This window comes from Tachypleus tridentatus, chromosome 12, assembly GCF_004210375.1.
Source record: "Tachypleus tridentatus isolate NWPU-2018 chromosome 12, ASM421037v1, whole genome shotgun sequence".
Lineage (NCBI taxonomy): Eukaryota > Metazoa > Arthropoda > Merostomata > Xiphosura > Limulidae > Tachypleus > Tachypleus tridentatus.
The window spans coordinates 116,503,900-116,527,252 of record NC_134836.1 but is presented as its reverse complement, the minus strand read 5'-3'; the positions used below and the strand labels follow the sequence as shown (position 1 = coordinate 116,527,252).

General features: G+C 33.1%; 1 protein-coding gene across 1 annotated transcript in view; it reads left to right on the top strand.

Moving 5' to 3' along the window:
- Positions 1–23,353, top strand: part of LOC143234448 (corticotropin-releasing factor receptor 2-like) — an 86,922-nt gene that overhangs the window by 22,210 nt on the left and 41,359 nt on the right. Inside the window, exons 2-3 of the mRNA XM_076471838.1 lie at positions 15,556–15,690; positions 17,289–17,377. Coding sequence (XP_076327953.1) covers positions 15,556–15,690; positions 17,289–17,377 — 224 coding nt within the window. The remainder of the gene's footprint in view (positions 1–15,555; positions 15,691–17,288; positions 17,378–23,353) is intronic.

Below are 23,353 nucleotides of genomic sequence, written 5' to 3'. Positions count from 1 at the left end.
TACACTTTTTTCAGAATTTACTTTTAACCAAAATCGTGTTTTCATTCAACAACTAAACGTTTCGTTTCGAGAAGTTACAATCACGTTTCTTCATTCCTCGAGAACACATTCATGACGTAATCACCCACTTACACTAATGGCAAGTTAACATATTGATGACGTAATGACAAGTTAACTTCTACACACACAAGTGGAACTCATCCCATCTATATAAATTCAACACTGGACACCAAAACTCTATCTTTTCTTACACAGTTCAAAAGCAATATTCACCATAAAAACACTAGCATATGGCCTCTTACACTCCTCGGAACTCAGTCCATAACCTCGAACAAACAAACCAGTTCATTGGAAACCTTGTTAATACGCTTTCAATATTATTTTCAACTGATTATATAGATGCAAAAACATTAACATAACAAAGCATTACTTTCAATTTTTTACCAGTTATTGTATAAAAATTCTCACACAATCGTCAGTTTTTTGTTTGTTTTGTTTATTTCGCGCAAAGCTACACGAGGGCTATCTGCGCTAGCCGTCCCTAATTTAGCATTGTAAGACAAGAGGGAAGGCAGCTAGTCATCACCACCTACAACCAATTCTTGGGATACTCTTTTACCAACGAATAGTGGGATTGACTGTCACATAATAACGCCACCACGGCTGAAAGGGCGAGCATGTTTGGTTCGACGGGGATTCCAACTCACGACCTTCATAATCTTCAGAACAAAAAACATCGAAACCCAACTCATAAACGCAATAAACACTAATACACCAAATAACAACACAACATTTCATGGTAGTTTACCATCCATTCCTGAAATCAGTCCAAATATACGTGACACTTGGATAAAACTTGCCAGTAAACACAAACTTGCTGTTGACTAAGTTTGCTGAGAAACCTGAACCTAAAATCAAATGATTGTTTAATACAAATTACGTAGAATCAAACAGTACCATCGTTGTTTATAGAGTAAACACTGTAAAAACTGTCCAGAATTCTACATTGTAAAAACTAGATACAAACTGGTAACCAGATTCACTGTACGCAATAAAAAGAAAGAAAAGGAAAACCTACCATGTTTACCACTTTTGGAACTCGGACAACCACAGTATATCTATACAAAAAACTCATTTTGAACTAAGAACTAAACATTAACAAAATAGAGGAAACTATATTTAGTTAAACAAAACAGTTCTGCTCTAAATCAACACTTCAGACTACCAAGATATCCCTACTACATTGTTAATCAGTTTCTGGTCATGTGATCTCTTTGTTCCATACTGTGTATATATATATATATACTGTGTCTATTTTAACCACTGTACCTGATGATGGTATAATATTGTTGAAACAATGTACGTTTGTTTGTATGTTAAACAGGTAATAAAGCTTTCTTCGTTACCAATTCAAGCCCGCCACGGCCAGTTGGTTAGGGTGCTCGACTCGTTATCTGATGATCCCGAATTCGAATCCCCGTTACACCAAACATGCTTGCCCTTTCAGCCGTGGGAGCATTATAATGTAACGATCAATCTCACTATTCGTTGGTAAAAGAGTAGCCCAAGAGTTGGCGGAGGTGTTGATGACTAACTGCCTTCTCTCTGGTTTTATACTGCTAAATTAGGGACGACTAGCCCTTGTGTAGCTTTGCATGAAATTCAAAAAACAAACTCATTCAAGTCCTTGTCATACTTGGTTTCTCAAGTAATTAGTGTGTGCGTGTGTTTTATTATAGCCACATCAGGCTTTCTGCTGAGTCGACCGAGCTCCGAGAAGAATCGAACCCCTGATGTTAGTGTTATAATCCGTAGAGTTATCGCTGTACCAGCACGTGACAAGTAATTAATTATCATGTTTAATTGTTTTTTTTATTTATGCAAGAGAATTACGCTAATGCCATCCATTTAATCTATTTAAAGTAAATAAAATTTATAATAATTTTAGAAAACCTGATAAATTTAATTATTTTGTTATAAAACATTTAAAGAAATTAAACTGTATTAAATACCAAATCTTCTCACAGTTCTGTTGGTTTATTTGTGGTTTTTATTTTGAATTTTGAGATGTATGCAAAGAATTCACATTTCATTATAACAGCTGGGATAATTTTAAACGTCACGAGATAGTGATTGCTTTCTTTATTGGTGTTATATGGTGTCAGCTCTTATCCATGATTGGTCAACCTGTCCAGGCGAAGAGTTTCAGTTTAAGCAGCTTGACTTGAGAATCGATTCTGTCCTAGATTTGAAAAACAGTAAATAACATTTAGGTTGTTTCTTCGAATGAAATATTCACCGTCACTAAAATGCATTCAGTCAGTGTGTGTGTGTTCTGCATGAGTAGACACGAGCTGAAACAAACATTAGTTCACGAGTGAAAGTGCCTGCACGCTATCTATTTTCCTACAAACAAGTTGATATTCTATATGCCACGTGAACAATTCTGAACGACTGGCCAATCTCAGTAGCAGCTGTTTCATGATATTCTACAAACGTCTCATGCTGTATGCTTCTACATATACAAACCCTAATCATATCGCACCTTACAGGCTTTCACGGAACGTTCTCTGTTTGACATGTCCGCTGTTCCGTGTGTTGACAAATTGCTAGTATTTTCTTGTGGAACTGTGAAAGTACAAAGTAACGCTTTCTAAGTGGTGGTCATTATAGAAATACACCAATTACAACAATGTAATTCTCTCTAAGTTGTGCTCATTATATAAATAAACCAATTACAACAATGTAATTCTCCCATAGGTGGTGGTCGTTAAAGAAATAAACCAATTACAACAATGTAATTCTCCGCTAAGTGGTGGTCATTATAGAAATAAACCAATTACAACAATGTACTTCCCTCTAAGTGGTGGTCATTATAGAAATAAACCAATTACAATAACGTAATTCCCCCTAAGTGGTGGTCATTATAGAAATAAACCAATTACAACAGTGTAATTCTCCCATAGGTGGTGGTCGTTAAAGAAATAAACCAATTACAACAATGTAATTCTCCGCTAAGTGGTGGTCATTATAGAAATAAACCAATTACAATAATGTAATTCTCCCCTAAGTGGTGGTCATTATAGAAATAAAACAATTACAACAATGTAATTCCCTCTAAGTGGTGGTCGTTATAGAAATAAACCAATTACAACAATGTAATTCTCCTCTAGGTGGTGGTCGTTATAGAAATAAACCAATTACAACAATGTAATTCCCTCTAAGTGGTGGTCGTTATAGAAATGAACCAATTAGAACAATGTAATTCTCCCCTAAGTGGTGGTCGTTATAGAAATAAACCAATTACAACAATGTAATTCTCCCCTAAGTGGTGGTCGTTATAGAAATGAACCAATTAGAACAATGTAATTCTCCCCTAAGTGGTGGTCGTTATAGAAATAAACCAATTACAACAATGTAATTCTCCCCTAAGTGGTGGTCGTTATAGAAATAAACCAATTACAACAATGTAATTTTCCCCTAAGTGGTGGTCGTTATAGAAATAAACCAATTACAACAATGTAATTCCCTCTAAGTGGTGGTCGTTATAGAAATAAACCAATTACAACAATGTAATTCCCTCTAAGTGGTGGTCGTTATAGAAATAAACCAATTACAGCAATGTAATTCTCCTCTAGGTGGTGGTCGTTATAGAAATAAACCAATTACAACAATGTAATTCCCTCTAAGTGGTGGTCGTTATAGAAATGAACCAATTACAATAATGTAATTCTCCCCTAAGTGGTGGTCGTTATAGAAATAAACCAATTACAACAATGTAATTTTCCCCTAAGTGGTGGTCGTTATAGAAATAAACCAATTACAACAATGTAATTCCCTCTAAGTGGTGGTCGTTATAGAAATGAATCAATTAGAACAATGTAATTCTCCCCTAAGTGGTGGTCGTTATAGAAATAAACCAATTACAACAATGTAATTCTCCCCTAAGTGGTGGTCGTTATAGAAATAAACCAATTACAACAATGTAATTCCCTCTAAGTGGTGGTCATTATAGAAATAAACCAATTACAACAATGTAATTCTCTACCTAATTGGTGGTCGTTATAGAAATAAACCAATTACAACAATGTAATTCCCTCTAAGTGGTGGTCGTTATAGAAATGAACCAATTAGAACAATGTAATTCTCCCCTAAGTGGTGGTCGTTATAGAAATAAACCAATTATAACAATGCATCTTCTTATAAATGAAGGTGAATATAGAATCTGACCAGCTGAAACAAATATTGTATTGTACTGTATTGTAAGCCACCAATATGAAAGTGATCTAGCTCTACGACTTTGATTACAATACAATAAGGCCCCGGCATGGCCAGGTGGTTAAGGCACTTGACTCGTAATCTGAAAGTGGCGAGTTCGAATCCCCGTCACACAAAACATGCTCGCCCTTGCAGCCGTGGGAGCGTTATAATGTGACGGTCAATCACACTATTCGTTAGTAAAAGAATAGCTCAATAGTTGGCGGGGATGGTGATGACTAGCTGCCTTCCCTCTAATCTTACACTGCTAAATTAGGGCGAATAGCTTTGTGCGAAATTTAGAACAAACCAGTCAATACTAAAAAATATCTTAAACCAACTTCGTAGGAAGTTAAAAATACCCTGAGTTTTCCAAAACTGAGGAAACGTCACGTTGTCTTTATCTTACTCTTATAATAAATAGTTTTTATAGAATTTAACGGGTTCTCCAAGCCTGGTCAATATTCGCTACTCCTTTCATTTGCTATTGATGTGGGAAAGACCGTTCTACAGGGGTAATGAAATAATATATCTGTGGAAAACAAAATAATTTAAGGAGAAATGTATATTTCCCGACCACTTAGCATAATATTAATGGAAATGACAAGAACAAAACAAACAAAATAGTAGCATTTAATATGTTACATCGCAGGGTAACCAAAGTAAATATTCATGATATTACAGGGTAATGTAACGAAACTAAGTCTTTAATACGCTACAATATACAGTGGCATACCTAAATCTTCAACATACTACAATATATAGTAACATAACTAAATATTAAATATGCTACAATGTGCAGTAACAGAACTAAATATTAAATATGCTACAATATACAGTAACATAACTAAATATTAAATATGCTACAATATACAGTAACATAACTAAATATTAAATATGCTACAATATACAGTAACATAACTAAATATTAAATATGCTACAATATACAGTAACATAACTAAATATTAAATATGCTACAATATACAGTAACATAACTAAATATTAAATATGCTACAATATACAGTAACATAACTAAATATTAAATATGCTACAATATACAGTAACATAACTAAATATTAAATATGCTACAATATACAGTAACATAACTAAATATTCCAGATATTTAGTGTACATTTTCCCCCCGAAGATAAACCTATATATTTCAGTCTATTTCGTAAAGCTTCTAAATCAAACATTTTACGGAAATTAAAGTTATAGTATATGTTTATATACCTGTCTTACCTACCTATATTGTAATACACTAAACGTCTGAATATATTTTTATGTTACCAGATGTATTTTAAATTTTAATAGTCGAGGGAACGAAGAATGACAAAGTCACTTTTACTATAATTGTTTTAATTTGCATTTAATTGTAGTTTCTCTAGTGTAATTTACTAACAAATCCAAGAATGTGTCATAAAAGTAATCACAATATGTTACTTTTACAATATTCTTATTAACAAAATATTTTAAAAAAGAAACATTTTCTCCAAATATGGTTGTATTTCAGGGTCAAAGTATTAAACAAATAATTCCACGGGTAATTACTACCCTGAATATTTGACCACGTATTGGTTCTATTTGTTTACTATCAATAACATAAACATCATGGATATATGGATAACTGTTATTAATAAGGTTTCTTTACATGTTTATATTTACCTTATAATCATCACACAAACGTTTCATTTTTTTTGTTTTCTATCTGTCATTCCTCTCCTATTTAATGTTTAGATCTAATTTGTTTAAGAAAGTTTTTTTTCTCTCTAAGATGTTCTCCACACACGTAGTTATGGTTTCCACCTTATAATTTTAATTTCACCAGTTCTTTTGTCAATGTAATCGTTTCCTTCTTATTTGGATTCTGGACATTTCCACATCTATCTTTTTTTCTTTCGTCACAACATTGGTTATCATTCAACTACCTCATTGTCTCACTTATTTGACTATTATTGGATGGAAGTCCTAGCAACGTTTGTGATGCTGTTGGAGATTCCTCATTCTTCCTTCCTATATATTTAAAACTCCGAATTATCGACTTCACTACCACCGTAATTATTAGTTGTTGCATTATTAATTAAGTCCAGTGTCAGGAACTGACCAAACACGTTTGAAAATGATATACTTAAAGGAATAATCAATAATTAGTGAGATTAATTGGAATGTTTATGATATCTTATTTGTTTTTAGGCCCACCATAGCTTGGTGGTTAGGGTGCTCGACTCGCAAATCGCGGGTTCGAATCTGTTCTCCCAACATGATCGATTTATTGTGGCCATCTGAACGTTATAATGTGACAGTGCATAAATTGGTTAAACCGAATACATTTAAAACGTTGGTAGATTTTACACTTTCTGGTTTGTGAACCTAGGTTAATATAATCACATCCAACATATCAGTTCGTTTTGTTAAGATACTTTACGCTATGGCTTCATAACTTTCATGTTATATCAGTTGTGTTCTCGTCCGTTGTCAGGTGAAACAAAACTTGTCTGTAACAAATAATAAAACACTGAACTTTTATTTTTGTTTTGCTAACACAATAAACATCAAAAGTGCAAAAGTGAGAAGAGTTTTTACTAGGATACGTCAAGTTAACATAAGGGTACCAATACTAAAAAGAAATATATATAATGTTTCTAATAATTCTATCATTACGAAATTAGATGTAGGGCTCCACTTCCCTCATGTCATCCCATGTCACTGTGTAAAGTTGTGCTGATTTAATTGTTATTTTTTCCGAAATCAGATATGAAATTAGATAGGGCGACCAGCCCCCTCATATCATCCCCCATCGCTGTGTCAAGTTGTGTTGATTTGGTAGGTTGTTTTTTTCGAAATCAGATATGGAATTAGATAGGGGATCCAACCCTCCCTCGTGACCTTTCTCATATCATCCTATACCACTGTGTCAAGTTGTGTTGATTTGGTAGGTTGTTTTTTTCGACATCAGATATGGAATTTGATAAGGGATCCAACCCTCCCTCGTGACCTTTCTCATATCATCCTATACCACTGTGTCAAGTTGTGTTGATTTGGTAAGTTGTTTTTTCGAAATCAGATATGGAATTAGAGACGAGGTTATAAACCCTCATCATTACCTTCCTTGTGTTAACCTGTGCCAAGTTTGGTACTCTCCGCTCACGAAATGTAGAAACGCATAACGAACAGATATAAACATGTAATTATATATATGTTCATTTTTATTTCTTATTGTATATGTACATAACAAAAAAATAATCGTTTACCGTTTTGTTGTTCACAAGTTTGTGACAAACCTCCAATATCGTTTTTTATGTTCCGGTCCTCATCATAATTTATTAAGAAGTTTTTGTAGCCCCATCTTTCCTCTCGATTTCACCATCTAACACTAATTTTTTTTTCTACACACACAAATGCAATTTTAATCACGTGTTTCTTTCGTGACGATAGTTGTTTCGTTTCTGACACGCGCTTAATCACTTCCAAGGGTTTTTGCATCATGTCCTGGTGTTTGCCGACAACCACACTGAGGAAAAATACAAAACCATTCGTACAACGAACGACATATCAAGAATGATTTATCTTTCTTGTCTTCAGTTGCAGACTAGTTCCAGTTTGTGTCGTATCATGTTACACTTATTGCTTTACCTATGACATCAACAGTGACGTCAAAGGATGGCAAGCTTCAACACACAAAGACTAGTATTTATCGAACGAGTCACGACAGTTTTGTGACTTCTTAGCTACTATGATAAGTTTGAATTTGTTTATTCGTCTTTAATAAACAAATTCAAACTCCTCATGTCACACGTATTATGTTATTAAGTGCAATAACATAAAGACAGGGGTGTTAGACTTAACAAAAACAGAGACAATTTGTACAAGATTAGATCAAGTTAACATAAAATCAGGGACAGTTTTTATAGGATACGTCATGTTAACATAAAGTCAGGGACAGTTTTTACTAGGATACGTCATGTTAACATAAAGTAATAAACAGATTTTACTACGATACATCAGATCTAAAACTAGTTTTCAGAGATAGGATTAGTTTACGTTGTAGAAACTAAGCCTAACGCAGATGGTTAAGAAATACCAAGATTTCTGAATTAAGCCTAACGCAAACTTTACCAGCGAGAGTCGAGAAAAACCTAATTAAATGGAATAAAAAAAACTACCTGTAGTTCAGTTATTTTAATAATTTCTTAAATTAAGAAACAAACAGATAAAAACAAGGACCGATTTACGATGCTGGGAAGTAGTAAATTTGAAATATCTTCGGTCATCTTTTTGCCTGTTATTTTTTTAGAGTTTTACAGTTTTTACGAAAATATATTTGATTTTTTGAAATAATGTGCGAACTTTATTTTCGATGAAAAATGATTATCTTTATTATTTCTACGACAACGTAAACTATCGATTTTTCAATAATATGTAAAATTAATATGTTTAATATCCATAATTATAGAAACTATTGTTTTTCCGTTGGAAATAAATACTTCAGGAGTTTGGAACGTTTTGATATTCGTCGGTTAGTTAAGGTTAGCTAATCAGCTATTACAAGCTTTTAATATCTTAAGAAAGTTTTACAAAACTTTAATATTCATCACAACTAATTCTAGGTTGTAGACAACAAATAAAACATGCATTTTATCCGTTGCGATCTAATTTAACACAAGCTATATTCCTGTTTTATAACACAAGTGTTCGTTTCTCTACTTTCGACAATTCGTGTCAGATCTAAATCCTTAACACTTGCTCATTCCTAACTTATCTTAAACTGAATTTCAGTTTTTTTTGATGAAACAAAATATAGGATTAAATTATTCCTGGCTAAGAGGAACATAACATTTTTACTATCTTGGCTTAACGTAGGCAGAGCATACCGAACTGAAAAAAAAAAAAAGAGTACTCTTAGTTTTTTTCTGAACCAATCATGAACGATACAAATCATGTTAGCCTAGCCTAGCTCTATTTTGTATCGAGTTGTGCCACTTGATAATACACTTATCAAAATCGTCTGCGTGTGCATCTCTAAAAGGAAATCTCTGTTCTGACGAATTGTTTTTTTATGAAAGTTGTTCTTACCAAACAGTGAAAAAACATGTTTAGGATTTGTGATATCTTAATACCGGCTGTCTTAAACCATCATTTTATTTTATACTAATTACTTAATTTACACCAACAACCCTGGATAATTAATTGAATATCACCGACAAGATACGAGGCTTTCGGGACTTTGTTTTTTTTGTTTGCTTACTTTTTGTTAACTTCACATCCTATAGCATAATACAGTTGGATCTGACTTTTTATTGTGTCGGTTACAAAACTAGGTCATCACTAAAAACCTAAAACAAACAGAAAAAAAAACGTTAAGACTAGCAGGAAATGATCCAGTGTCGTAGATTTCGTAAAAGCGTCAAAATGTTGGCGCCAGTTATTAATGAATAATGATAAACGCTAGCACTAAAAGTTTCCCGATTACATTAACCGCACAAACTAGTTTTAGAACTAGTTATTATCACCTCTTAAGTTAAAACAAATTAGTAATAGAAGTCCTGGATTATTTTTGAGATTGTCTGTTGGTTCAGTTTTCCTGAACTTGTGGAGATTGTGATCTGATCCTCACAGGGATCGTATCCCGATTTTTAGCGTTATAAGTCCACAAGGTCACCGATTAGTCACGAGGTGGGTTACGCTTTCACTTTGATAAGAAACTATTTTAAAATAGCCATGTCAAAAGTCAAACAAATTAAACATGTGTAGTCTTCAGATACCTTGTATAAGTCAATCGTTTTAAAGACTTCTACGAAATTTTGGTTTGGTTTGAATTTCGCGCATAGCTACACGAGGGATATATGTGTAAGCTGTCCCTAATTTAGTAGTGTGAGACTAGAGGGAAGACAACTATTCATCACCACCCACCGCCAGCTCTTGGGCTACTCTTTTACCAACAAATAGTGGGATTGATCTAACATTATATCGCCCCCACGGTTGAAAGGGCGAGCATGTTTGGTGTGACGGGGATTCGACCCCGCAATCTTCGGATTACGAGTCGAGTGCCTTAATCATCTGGCTATGCCGAGCCATTTTACGAAATTTACCACAATAAAAAAGTAAAATTCTAGTGCTCTTGACAAGAACTATTTTCTTTGGTAAAAAAAATAATTGATTTATGTAAATTGTTACGTATTAAACTTTATCCCGGATGAGTGTACGCTTTATTATATTACATATTACGATTTCAAACAGCTGCGGATTTAAATTTGAATATAGAAGCTAATTGAATATCAGCATGTGTTAAATTTATTATATTCGCCAAAAGATTGATAATTTTCTTTCTTAACATAAGTATATTTTAACATACAAACAACAATACAATTTATAATAGCGGTTATTACAAATACTGACATATATGTACAAAAATGTTACAAACGTATACACAATATTTAGGCGATAAGTCTACGGATTTATAATGCTAAAATCAAGGGTTCGATTCCCCTCGGTAGACTCAGCAGATAGCCCGATTTGGTTTTGCTATAAGAAAACACACACACACACACAATATTTAGTCTTATATCGGGTCTGGAACTGAATATTTTATCGACGTTCCACGATGAGCGAATTAATTCCGAGTTGATATTGTCACGTTTCGCTTAATAGCTGTAGCTCTCTATTCTTGGCTAATCTCATACCGTTTACAAGCTGAATTTTTTCAGACAAAGACATATAATGTTCTCGTAGAAATACTAACGCCCCAAGGTAATTCACTGAAGTTAAACGGTCTGTAATGCTCGAAACCCATAAACGTTACTGGTCAAATATCTATAGTTTTCTGATTAGTAAGCATTTGTTACAACTATTGTTTCAAAGGCTTATGTTTATCGTATACTAACTATAGCAAATCAACAATATTGTACTGTCTCTTGACGCGTCGATTTACAATCTTTCAGGTTGAGGTTCTAATAGTTCAGTTGGCAACAATGTAAAATATATATTGTCGATTCTTACACTCGAGAATCTTCTGCAAATTTAGTGAATAGGTGAAACTTTCACAATACAAATTTAACAGTATACGTTTCATGCATTTCTAAATATATTAAACTGAAACAAACATAGATATTAAAATAAATAAATAATAGTAAATCCGTTACACAATGAATAATAATCTTCAACAATTCTCAACCATTATTTTTTTAATTGTTATAAAAATTAATGGCAAACTCAGATTTGTTTAGTGAAATATCCCCTTTCTTGCTGTTTATTAATCCCACTCCCTAACACAGTAGTTGCTTATTGGTAAGAGCTTAATGGTTTATAGCGTAAGACTTTGTACTAACCTATTCAACGGCCTTATGTTTAACATAGAGGTTCCTCAAATGTAGTAAGAACATTTTCTGTCATAAGTTTTGAACACCTAACGTCCTGATGTTTTTTCTTTCGCAGCTTTACTTCGTTATTATTTTGTTTTTACTTCGTAAAAGCTAAACAGTTAAACTGGTTATGCTGATTACTATTACACTTCAGTTTTATTGTCTTAATTGTTAGTGATTTTGTCTGATTACAAAGGTTTCTGTGGTTTAGCCACTCAGGATTGAGTTTAACTAACCAACGTTGATCTTACCTCACCACAGTTGATCTTAGTTCAACAGGGTTGACCTGGTCTACCAGGGTTGAAATACAACCCACCATCTGCTTCATCTCGACATGTCATATTCATGGCGAGTTACAGATTCATACCATCATCAGCTCTTCCCCTCTAGTGGGTAAAAGACTTGACTTCAAATCCTACAAATCATTTTGTGTACCATTCGTTATACTCATTGTCAGTCCTGTATATGTTTCTATATAATTCGGAGTTTCGTTCCTGTTCATTACATATGTTTATATATAATTCGGAGTTTCGTCCCTGTTGATTACATATGTTTCTATATAATTCAGATATTCGTCCCTGTTGATTACATATGTTTCTATATAATTCGGAGTTTCGTCCCTGTTCATTAAATATGTTTATATATAATTCGGAGTTTCGTCCCTGTTGATTACATATGTTTCTATATAATTCAGAGTTTCGTCCCTGTTGATTACATATGTTTCTATATAATTTGGAGTTTCGTCCCTATTCATTACGTATGTTTCTGTATAATTCGGAGATTCATCCTTGTTGATTACATATGTTTCTATATAATTCGGAGTTTCGTTTATGTTCATTACATATGTTTCTATATAATTCGGAGTTTCGTCCCTGTTCATTACGTATGTTTCTATATAATTCGGAGTTTCGTCCCTGTTCATTACTTATGTTTCTATATAATTCGGAGTTTCGTTTATGTTCATTACATATGTTTCTATATAATTCGGAGTTTCGTCTCTGTTGATTACATGTGCTTTTATATAATTCGGAGTTTCGTCCCTGCTCATTACATATATTTCTATATAATTCGGAGTTTCGTCCCTGTTCATTACATATTTTTCTATATAATTCGGAATTTCGTCCCTGTTGATTACATATGTTTCTATATAATTCAAAGTTTCGTGTCTGTTGATTACACGTGCTTCTATATAATTCGGAGTTTCGTCCCTGTTGATTGCATGTTTCTATATAATTCTTAGTTTCGTCCCTGTTGATTACATATGTTTCTATATAATTCAAAGTTTCATATTTGGTGATTACATGTGCTTCTATATAATTCGGAGTTTCGTCCTTGTTGATTACATATGTTTGTATATAATTCGGAGTTTCGTCCCTGTTGATTACATGTGCTTTCATATAATTCGGAGCTTCGTCCCTATTGATTACATATGTTTTTATATAATTCGGAGTTTCGTTCCTTTTCATTACATATGTTTCTATATAATTCGTAGTTTCGTCCCTGTTGATTAGATATGTTTCTATGTAATTCGGAGTTTCGTCCCTGTTCATTACATATGTTTCTATATAATTCCGAGTTTCGTTCCTGTTGATTACATATGTTTATATATAATTCGGAGTTTCGTCCCTGTTCATTACATATTTTTCTATATAATTCGGAATTTCGTCCCTGTTGATTACATATGTTTCTATATAATTCGTAGTTTCGTCCCTGTTGATTACATATGTTTCTATATAATTCGGAGTTTCGTGTCTGTTGATTGCATGTGCTTCTATATAATTCGGAGTTTCGTCCCTGTTCATTACATATGTTTCTATATAATTCGGAGTTTCATTCCTGTTGATTACTTATGTTTCTATATAATTCGGAGTTTCGTTTATGTTCATTACGTATGTTTCTATATAATTCGGAGTTTCGTTCCTGTTCATTACATATGTTTCTATATAATTCGTAGTTTCGTTCCTGTTGATTACATATGTTTCTATGTAATTCGGAGTTTCGTCCCTGTTGATTACATATGTTTATATATAATTCGGAGTTTCGTCCCTGTTTATTAAATATGTTTCTATATAATTCTGAGTTTCGTCCCTGTTCATTACATATGTGTTCTATATAATTTGGAGTTTCGTCCCTGTTGATTACATGTTTCTATATAATTCGTAGTTTCGTCCCTGTTGATTACATATGTTTCTATATAATTCAAAGTTTCGTGTCTGTTGATTACACGTGCTTCTATATAATTCGGAGTTTCGTCCCTGTTGATTACATATATTTCTATATAATTCGGAGTTTCGTCCCTGTTCATTACATATTTTTCTATATAATTCGGAATTTCGTCCCTGTTGATTACATATGTTTCTATATAATTCAAAGTTTCGTGTCTGTTGATTACACGTGCTTCTATATAATTCGGAGTTTCGTCCCTGTTGATTGCATGTTTCTATATAATTCTTAGTTTCGTCCCTGTTGATTACATATGTTTCTATATAATTCAAAGTTTCATATTTGGTGATTACATGTGCTTCTATATAATTCGGAGTTTCGTCCTTGTTGATTACATATGTTTGTATATAATTCGGAGTTTCGTCCCTGTTGATTACATGTGCTTTCATATAATTCGGAGCTTCGTCCCTATTGATTACATATGTTTTTATATAATTCGGAGTTTCGTTCCTGTTCATTACATATGTTTCTATATAATTCGTAGTTTCGTCCCTGTTGATTAGATATGTTTCTATGTAATTCGGAGTTTCGTCCCTGTTCATTACATATGTTTCTATATAATTCCGAGTTTCGTCCCTGTTGATTACATATGTTTATATATAATTCGGAGTTTCGTCCCTGTTCATTACATATTTTTCTATATAATTCGGAATTTCGTCCCTGTTGATTACATATGTTTCTATATAATTCGTAGTTTCGTCCCTGTTGATTACATATGTTTCTATATAATTCGGAGTTTCGTGTCTGTTGATTGCATGTGCTTCTATATAATTCGGAGTTTCGTCCCTGTTCATTACATATGTTTCTATATAATTCGGAGTTTCATTCCTGTTGATTACTTATGTTTCTATATAATTCGGAGTTTCGTTTATGTTCATTACGTATGTTTCTATATAATTCGGAGTTTCGTTCCTGTTCATTACATATGTTTCTATATAATTCGTAGTTTCGTTCCTGTTGATTACATATGTTTCTATGTAATTCGGAGTTTCGTCCCTGTTGATTACATATGTTTATATATAATTCGGAGTTTCGTCCCTGTTTATTAAATATGTTTCTATATAATTCTGAGTTTCGTCCCTGTTCATTACATATGTTTCTATATAATTTGGAGTTTCGTCCCTGTTGATTACATGTTTCTATATAATTCGTAGTTTCGTCCCTGTTGATTACATATGTTTCTATATAATTCAAAGTTTCGTGTCTGTTGATTACACGTGCTTCTATATAATTCGGAGTTTCGTCCCTGTTGATTACATATATTTCTATATAATTCGGAGTTTCGTCCCTGTTCATTACATATTTTTCTATATAATTCGGAATTTCGTCCCTGTTGATTACATATGTTTCTATATAATTCAAAGTTTCGTGTCTGTTGATTACACGTGCTTCTATATAATTCGGAGTTTCGTCCCTGTTGATTGCATGTTTCTATATAATTCGTAGTTTCGTCCCTGTTCATTACATATGCTTCTATATAATTCGTAGTTTTGTCCCTGCTAATTACGATTGTGTTCTTTGAGTACACAGAAACTAAAATAATCTAGTTTAGTCGTGGAATTCATTTTCACCGTGACTCTAGCTTTTTCACACACCAGTGTTAGAGTTTTCTGATACTTATTCACTGTCTTTGGTTTATTTCTACATCGTATAAAAACTGTAGTCCAATCTCTTCAAAGCTACCGTTGTATGTGTTTCTCTGTTTCTTTTTTAACAGGACCTGCTTGTCCTACGATATGGGATGAATTCTACTGTTGGCCAACGACCCCTGCCGGAGAGCTGGTATCAAGACCTTGTCACGAAATTTTTGACCATCATGATGTTCCTATAGATCTAAATCCCAAGGAAGGAGGTAAGCTTTGTTTGACTTCTCAAAATAATTCGATTTTTAATACTCCTTGAAAATGATAACTAAACATAAAAGGTTCAACATATAAATCTCCAAATGTTGATAAATCTGATAAATATCCACAAGAATTCCCCATTCTACCATCGAGAGAGAAGTTACCTACAGAGAAAACAATAGTTCAGTTACCAAAGGTTGTCCAACCATAGATAGAAGACTGTCTGTTACAGAATAAAAACTACAGATATGAACAGTTTACATACTCTCTGGTCTGTAAAAACACGTTTTATTATTCTAATTATCAGACGTTTCCCAAAATCCAAAATTATCAGTATTTTTTTTGTATCCATTTGCTCACAAAAAGTGGAAAAAACAACAAATGAAAATCAAATTTAATCATGACTGGTGAACAATGAGATGGAGAGAGATTTCAAATATCGTTTTCCTCATATTTCTTAAACGATGTGTAAAACAGCAAATACTAACCATGGATGAGAGATAGGAACAGTAGACCTTTTAGAAAACAAGGAACATATTTCTTTACATATAAAAGTACAACAGAGTTCTTAGCTACTACATGGAACCAATGTTGATGTCAGTTGCGAATCGTGGACAATAAATAAACAAATGAAAAAAAATCCCCTTTTTGCGATCGGAATATGGTTCTGTGTAGAATGATTAGTTTCCTGTAAAGACCGGAAAACAAATGAAAAAAATTCTACAACAAACACGAACAAAAATAGAATCGACAACTAAAGTACGTGGAAGACAAATAGCATTATCTGATCATGTAGTGAGTATAGATGGAACGGAACACTTGATAACAAGTGGGAAATATGTGGGAGAACATCTGGGACAGTTTAACAATTTAATGACACAAGGAGAGTGTCAGTGATATAATCACTAGTGGTTGAGATGGCAGATGTAGTCAGAAGTGTCCAAGGATCAGTGATGTTGTCGCAAGTGACTGAGAGAGTCAATGGTATAGTCACCATTAACTAAGAGGGTGACTAGTGTAGTCACAAGTGACTGAGATGGCGACGGATGTAGTCACAGGTGTATAAGGTGGGTGACTGTAATCCAAGTGTCTAGATCAGAGAAAGGTGGAGAGTCAGGATGACCTACACTACAGAGTACCAGACTTGATTGTGATATATATATGTCATATTGCTTTAGACTCTCTCTCCTCAGAAACATTCCTGTGGACACCCATGATACTAACACCAGTATTTATTTCATTTTTGAGTATCGTGTTCCCCTAACACGATGCTTTCTAAATAAGTTATTCTATCGAAAGTTATTTTAACAAATAAAGAAATAGACTCGTTGGCATCTTTGCTTAACAGTGTATTTTGTTATATAAGTAAATACAATGAGTTAACTGAACTCGCAGTTCTATCCTAGTTGATTTTGACTAAAGAAGATTTGATGTTTAAACAGAACAGGTCTTTAAAATCTATTATTTCAACAATAGTAAATATTCTTACCCGTTGTAAAAACAGATATCCAGTAAAATATATGATAACAAATGTTAAGTGGTTACGTCAAGTGTCTATCGTTTCTTGAATATATTTTTTTAACTTATCTCAAGTGACTTCTTTCAGCCCATGCCTTTAGACTCTGTGACGACACTGGTCAGTGGACTTGGGGGAACTGGACTAACTACACCCAATGTGTCCACCTCTTGCATCAGGTAAAAATGTGAAGAGAGAATTTTAATGACAAGTAATTTCACTTTAGTTTCAAAGTTCAGAAACCATTTTATATGAATGTATATTTCTCTAATGAACCTGATCAAAACCTTCTTATATGATAAACTAAATTAATGAACAATTAAAACTTACGACAAGAGTAAACGGTGCGTTTAGTGTGAAACTTCAAATCAACGTGGCCACCAGTGTAACTAACTAAGTTCACTTTTCTTAGATGTCTATTATCAGAGAAGGTAATTAAATATACATTTCCTACATTTTTACTTATAAAGATTAGAATCCTTCATCAGTTGGGTGCCCTCGCTGTTAACGACGTTTTCGGCAGTAAACCCACTAATATCTTACGAGGTTCAGTCAGCTTAGGATATTTAGATTGCTTTCAAATATCTGTACTATACTAACGATGCAATACAATCTTAATAATGAAAGTATACTACTAAAAACAATATTGATAAATAATAACATTTAGACGTGTTAGAATTCCCAACCAGTACTATCAATGAATTTTAGAAAATTAAAAAAAAAAAAAAAACATAAATAGTATCTGGATCAGAACTCATGGCTAAAAAGTACCTGATTGTAAAGAACGGTTAAGACTAAATGTTTTAATCAAGTTAGGTTGAATTAGAATATCTAACAAATCTAAGATATTTGTTTCGTATTCATCAGGGTAGCTACTGCGCTTATCAGATGATAATGTAATAAAAGATAAATATCTCTAAATCTATCTACTTTTCTTTCTTGGGTCATACGTCTGTTTAGCAAACTTTTCATGTTGTTCAACTGTGGCAGAACATTTAGGACGTTTTGTTCCCAGGCCGAATATAGGACATGTTAACTTGTAAACATGACAATAAAACTACTCTGATGCTTTACATTTGTCACATGAACATTCGTAAAGGACTGGTGTTTTACACTTATTACATGACTCTTCAGAACGGCTTGATGTTTACATTTATTACATGACTTTTCGAAACGGACTGATGTCTTACACTTGTTACACGACTCTTCAAAAGGGACTGGTATGTTACATTTATTACCTGATTCTTCAGAAGGGACTGGTGTGTTACATTTATTACATGACTCTTCAGAAGAGACTGATGTTTTACATTGATTACATGACTTTTCAGAAGGGACTGGTGTGTTACATTTATTACATGACTCTTCAGAAGGGACTGGTGTGTTACATTTATTACATGACTCTTCAGAACAGACTGACGTTTCAAATGTTTTACATAACACTTCAAAGAGAATATTAAACGTATCAGAAAGAAAACAGATCGATTGTTACAAGTTTCAAGTAAAAAGAAAGCAGATCGATTGTTACACGTTTCAAGTAAAAAGAAAACAGATCGATTGTTACACGTTTCAAGTAAAAAGAAAACAGATCGATTGTTACACGTTTCAAGTAAAAAGAAAACAGATCGATTGTTACAAGTTTCAAGTAAAAAGAAAACAGATCGATTGTTACAAGTTTCAAGTAAAAAGAAAACAGATCGATTGTTTCAAGTTTCAAGTAAAAAGAAAACAGATCGATTGTTACAAGTTTCAAGTAAAAAGAAAACAGATCGATTGTTTCAAGTTTCAAGTAAAAAGAAAACAGATCGATTATTACAAGTTTCAAGTAAAAAGAAAACAGATCGATTGTTACACGTTTCAAGTAAAAAGAAAACAGATCGATTGTTACAAGTTTCAAGTAAAAAGAAAACAGATCGATTATTACAAGTTTCAAGTAAAAAGAAAACAGATCGATTGTTACAAGTTTCAAGTAAAAAGAAAACAGATCGATTGTTACAAGTTTCAAGTAAAAGGAAAACAGATCGATTGTTTCAAGTTTCAAGTAAAAAGAAAACAGATCGATTGTTACACGTTTCAAGTAAAAAGAAAACAGATCGATTGTTACAAGTTTCAAGTAAAAAGGAAAACAGATCGATTGTTTCAAGTTTCAAGTAAAAAGAAAACAGATCGATTGTTACACGTTTCAAGTAAAAAGAAAACAGATCGATTGTTACACGTTTCAAGTAAAAAGAAAACAGATCGATTGTTACACGTTTCAAGTAAAAAGAAAACAGATCGATTGTTACAAGTTTCAAGTAAAAAGAAAACAGATCGATTGTTACAAGTTTCAAGTAAAAAGAAAACAGATCGATTGTTACAAGTTTCAAGTAAAAAGAAAACAGATCGATTGTTTCAAGTTTCAAGTAAAAAGTTCTAGCGCCGTGTGTGATTTACTTTATAAAGTATTTCATTACCATAGTGCTAATAACAAGTTGTAACACCTAACGTTATTACTGTCTTAATAACAAGTTGTAACACCTAAAGTTATTACTGTCTTAATAACAAGTTGTAACACCTAACGTTATTACTGTCTTAATAACAAGTTGTAACACCTAAAGTTATTACTGTCTTAATAACAAGTTGTAACACCTAACGTTATTACTGTCTTAATAACAAGTTGTAACACCTAACGTTACTACTGTCTTAATAACAAGTTGTAACACCTAAAGTTATTACTGTCTTAATAACAAGTTGTAACACCAGACGTTACCATAGTCTGAACAAAAAGTTGTAACACCAGTTGTTACTATAGTCTGAACAACAAGTTGTAACACCAGACGTTACTATAGTTTTAATAACAAGTTGTAACACATAAAATTATTACTGTCTTAATAACAAGTTGTAACACCTAACGTTATTATAGTCTTAATAACAAGTTGTAACACCTAACGTTATTACTGTCTTAATAACAAGTTGTAACATCTAACGTTATTACTGTCTTAATAACAAGTTGTAACACGTAACGTTATTACTGTCTTAATAACAAGTTGTAACACCTAACGTTATTACTGTCTTAATAACAAGTTGTAACACGTAACGTTACTACTGTCTTAATAACAAGTTGTAACACCTAACGTTATTACTGTCTTAATAACAAGTTGTAACACGTAACGTTATTACTGTCTTAATAACAAGTTGTAACACCTAACGTTATTACTGTCTTAATAACAAGTTGTAACACGTAACGTTATTACTGTCTTAATAACAAGTTGTAACACCTAAAGTTATTACTGTCTTAATAACAAGTTGTAACACCTAACGTTACTACTGTCTTAATAACAAGTTGTAACACCTAACGTTATTACTGTCTTAATAACAAGTTGTAACACCTAACGTTATTATAGTCTTAATAACAAGTTGTAACACCTAACGTTGTTACCGTCTTAATAACAAGTTGTAACACCTAAAGTTATTACTGTCTTAATAACAAGTTGTAACACCTAACGTTATTACTGTCTTAATAACAAGTTGTAACACCTAACGTTACCATAGTGTTAATAACAAGTTGTAACACCTAACGTTATTATTGTCTTAATAACAAGTTGTAACACCTAACGTTATTACTGTCTTAATAACAAGTTGTAACACCTAACGTTACCATAGTGTTAATAACAAGTTGTAACACCAGACGTTACCATAGTCTTAACAACAAGTTGTAACACCAGTTGTTACTATAGTCTGAACAACAAGTTGTAACACCAGACGTTACTATAGTTTTAATAACAAGTTGTAACACCTAAAGTTATTACTGTCTTAATAACAAGTTGTAACACCAGTCGTTACTATAGCCTAAATAACAAGTTGTAACACCAATCATTACCATAGTCTGAATAACTTCCAATAACCAAAGATTTTCCTGAAGCACGTGCTGTAAATCACGTGAAACCATCCTTTACCGTCAGAGACGAATGTAACTGATGAAACTTTAACGTCCTTGTACGAGGGAAAGTAAATGACAATGTTACGGCTCGTGGATTCCAATGAAACAAATCTTTTGTCTTTGTTTAAATACACCAATCAGATCTAGAGAGAGGTGTTGCATATATCACGTGTCGCTAAATTAATGGTGTAATTTTATATCCTTAAAGGCAATACTTTAACAGAGCACCAAACATTTTTACAGCACGTGATCTCTTTGGAACGTGCTCTGACTCACGATTCTTTAATACACGTTTCATTAAAATAACAAATTGACCATTGATTCATGTTATAATAAAATGTTATATAAAGGACGACTGAAGACCGAACGTATTATCCTGTAATTTGTGATATAATAAACTGTTTTTTTGTTACAATAATTTGGGCCTTATTATACAATGTAATAAAATTAGTTGTTCGCTAATAATAAGTGTCGTTTTGCAAGAACTCCTGTTTATCATGTAATCAACTGGTTTGAAATTAGTTAACATTTCTCATCCAATGAATATGTTTATTATATATAAATAAAATTTCAATGAAACGAATACAGCATGTAAATTGTCTGTGTCATTTGACACTATGACCGTCTGGTGGCGCTTTTATCTAAAACTGGCACTCTATACTTCGCTTGTTGAATTTTATAAAATAGTCGTGTGGCTAATATTTCTTTTCCCAGCACAGTATGTCCTTCTTATAGCAAGCCACTTACGGCTAACTGCCGTGTGCACCGTGGAGACTCGAACCATTTATCTTAGCATTGTAAATCCGAAGGCTTACCACTGTCCCACCGGGGGACTCTCCCAACAGAAGTGTCCAAATGTGTTTCTCATCTGTTTGCTCGGGTAACTTCTGAATGTCTACCGTAAAGTATTCTAATCTTGTGGCTTAAGTTAATACTTCCAATAAAATGTATGAATTGCTAAACAATTCTTTCTCGGTGACTCAGCGTTAGGCTTAAGGGGGGTATAATTTGGAGTTCGAAACTCGCGACTGGCATGTCACAGATATCCCCTTCCGTAGCTAAGAGCATAACAATAAACTAGGTCAATTATCAAGTAAGTGAATCACCGTTGTTATTCTGAATTTAACTGTGTTGTTTCCGTGTGCTGTGTGGCGCCCTCTGTCGTAATATGTTACTCCTTTGCTACATGTTAAACAGACAATTAATGTGTAAGAATATTACAATACTTACTGTATTGCATTTATAAACTATTTTCTAAGTATTTAGTCTCCAAATAAACTTCTAACTTAAATATTAAGTTGTAAACGTTTAAAATTATATGAATACTTGAATATGTAGAATTGCAGAAATCAGTTCAACCACAATATTTATAACAAGTTTGCTTTGGTTTAGAATTTTCGAACAAAGTAACACCAAAGGCTATCTGTTCGTGGCCGACCCTACTTTTAATCTTGTCATCAGAGGGAACACAGTTAGTCATCGCTATCCACCATTAACACTTTAGTTACTCCTGTCTGAACGAAGAGTGAAACATGAAACTTACAGTAAATCCATTGCTTCAATGTGTTGATCGCATTTCATGAAACGGGTTGCAAACCGAGAATCTTCGTCTTTAAAGCCACGGCAAATTAACTAAAAGACCACACCCGGCCTTACTTGCGATTCAGACTAGAAACGTTTATTGCAACAAAGAGAAATGTATCCTTCTATAAATCTAATGACAACTGTAATCACAGTACTTAGTACGGCATGGCCAGGTGGATAGGGTGCTTAATTAGTAGTGTGAGGATCGAGGGTTCGAATCTCCCTTACCCCAAACATACTTATCCTTCCAGCCATTGAGGCGTTATAATGATACGTTTAATGACACTATTCATTGATGAAAAAGTAGCCCAAGAGTTGGCGGTTGGTGGTGATGACTAGCTACCTTCTCTATAGTCTTACACTGCTAAATTAAGGACGGTTATAACATACAGCCCTCGTATAGCTTTGCGCGAAATTCAAAAGAAACAAACGAGCCATAGTACTTTAATTAATTTGACTTTTTTTTTCTGAAAGACAAATTACAGAGGCATAGTGTAGAATATTACCGTAAATTATGGTTTTTGTTGTTGTTCTAAGTTCATAGTTACTTAGAACGAATTTCAACACCATCGAGCGATAACTTTTAAATAGTATTGTTGTCTTAAATATTATTGCTTTTTGAAAGCGTAGAGGTTATTTCTTTTTTATGTATATT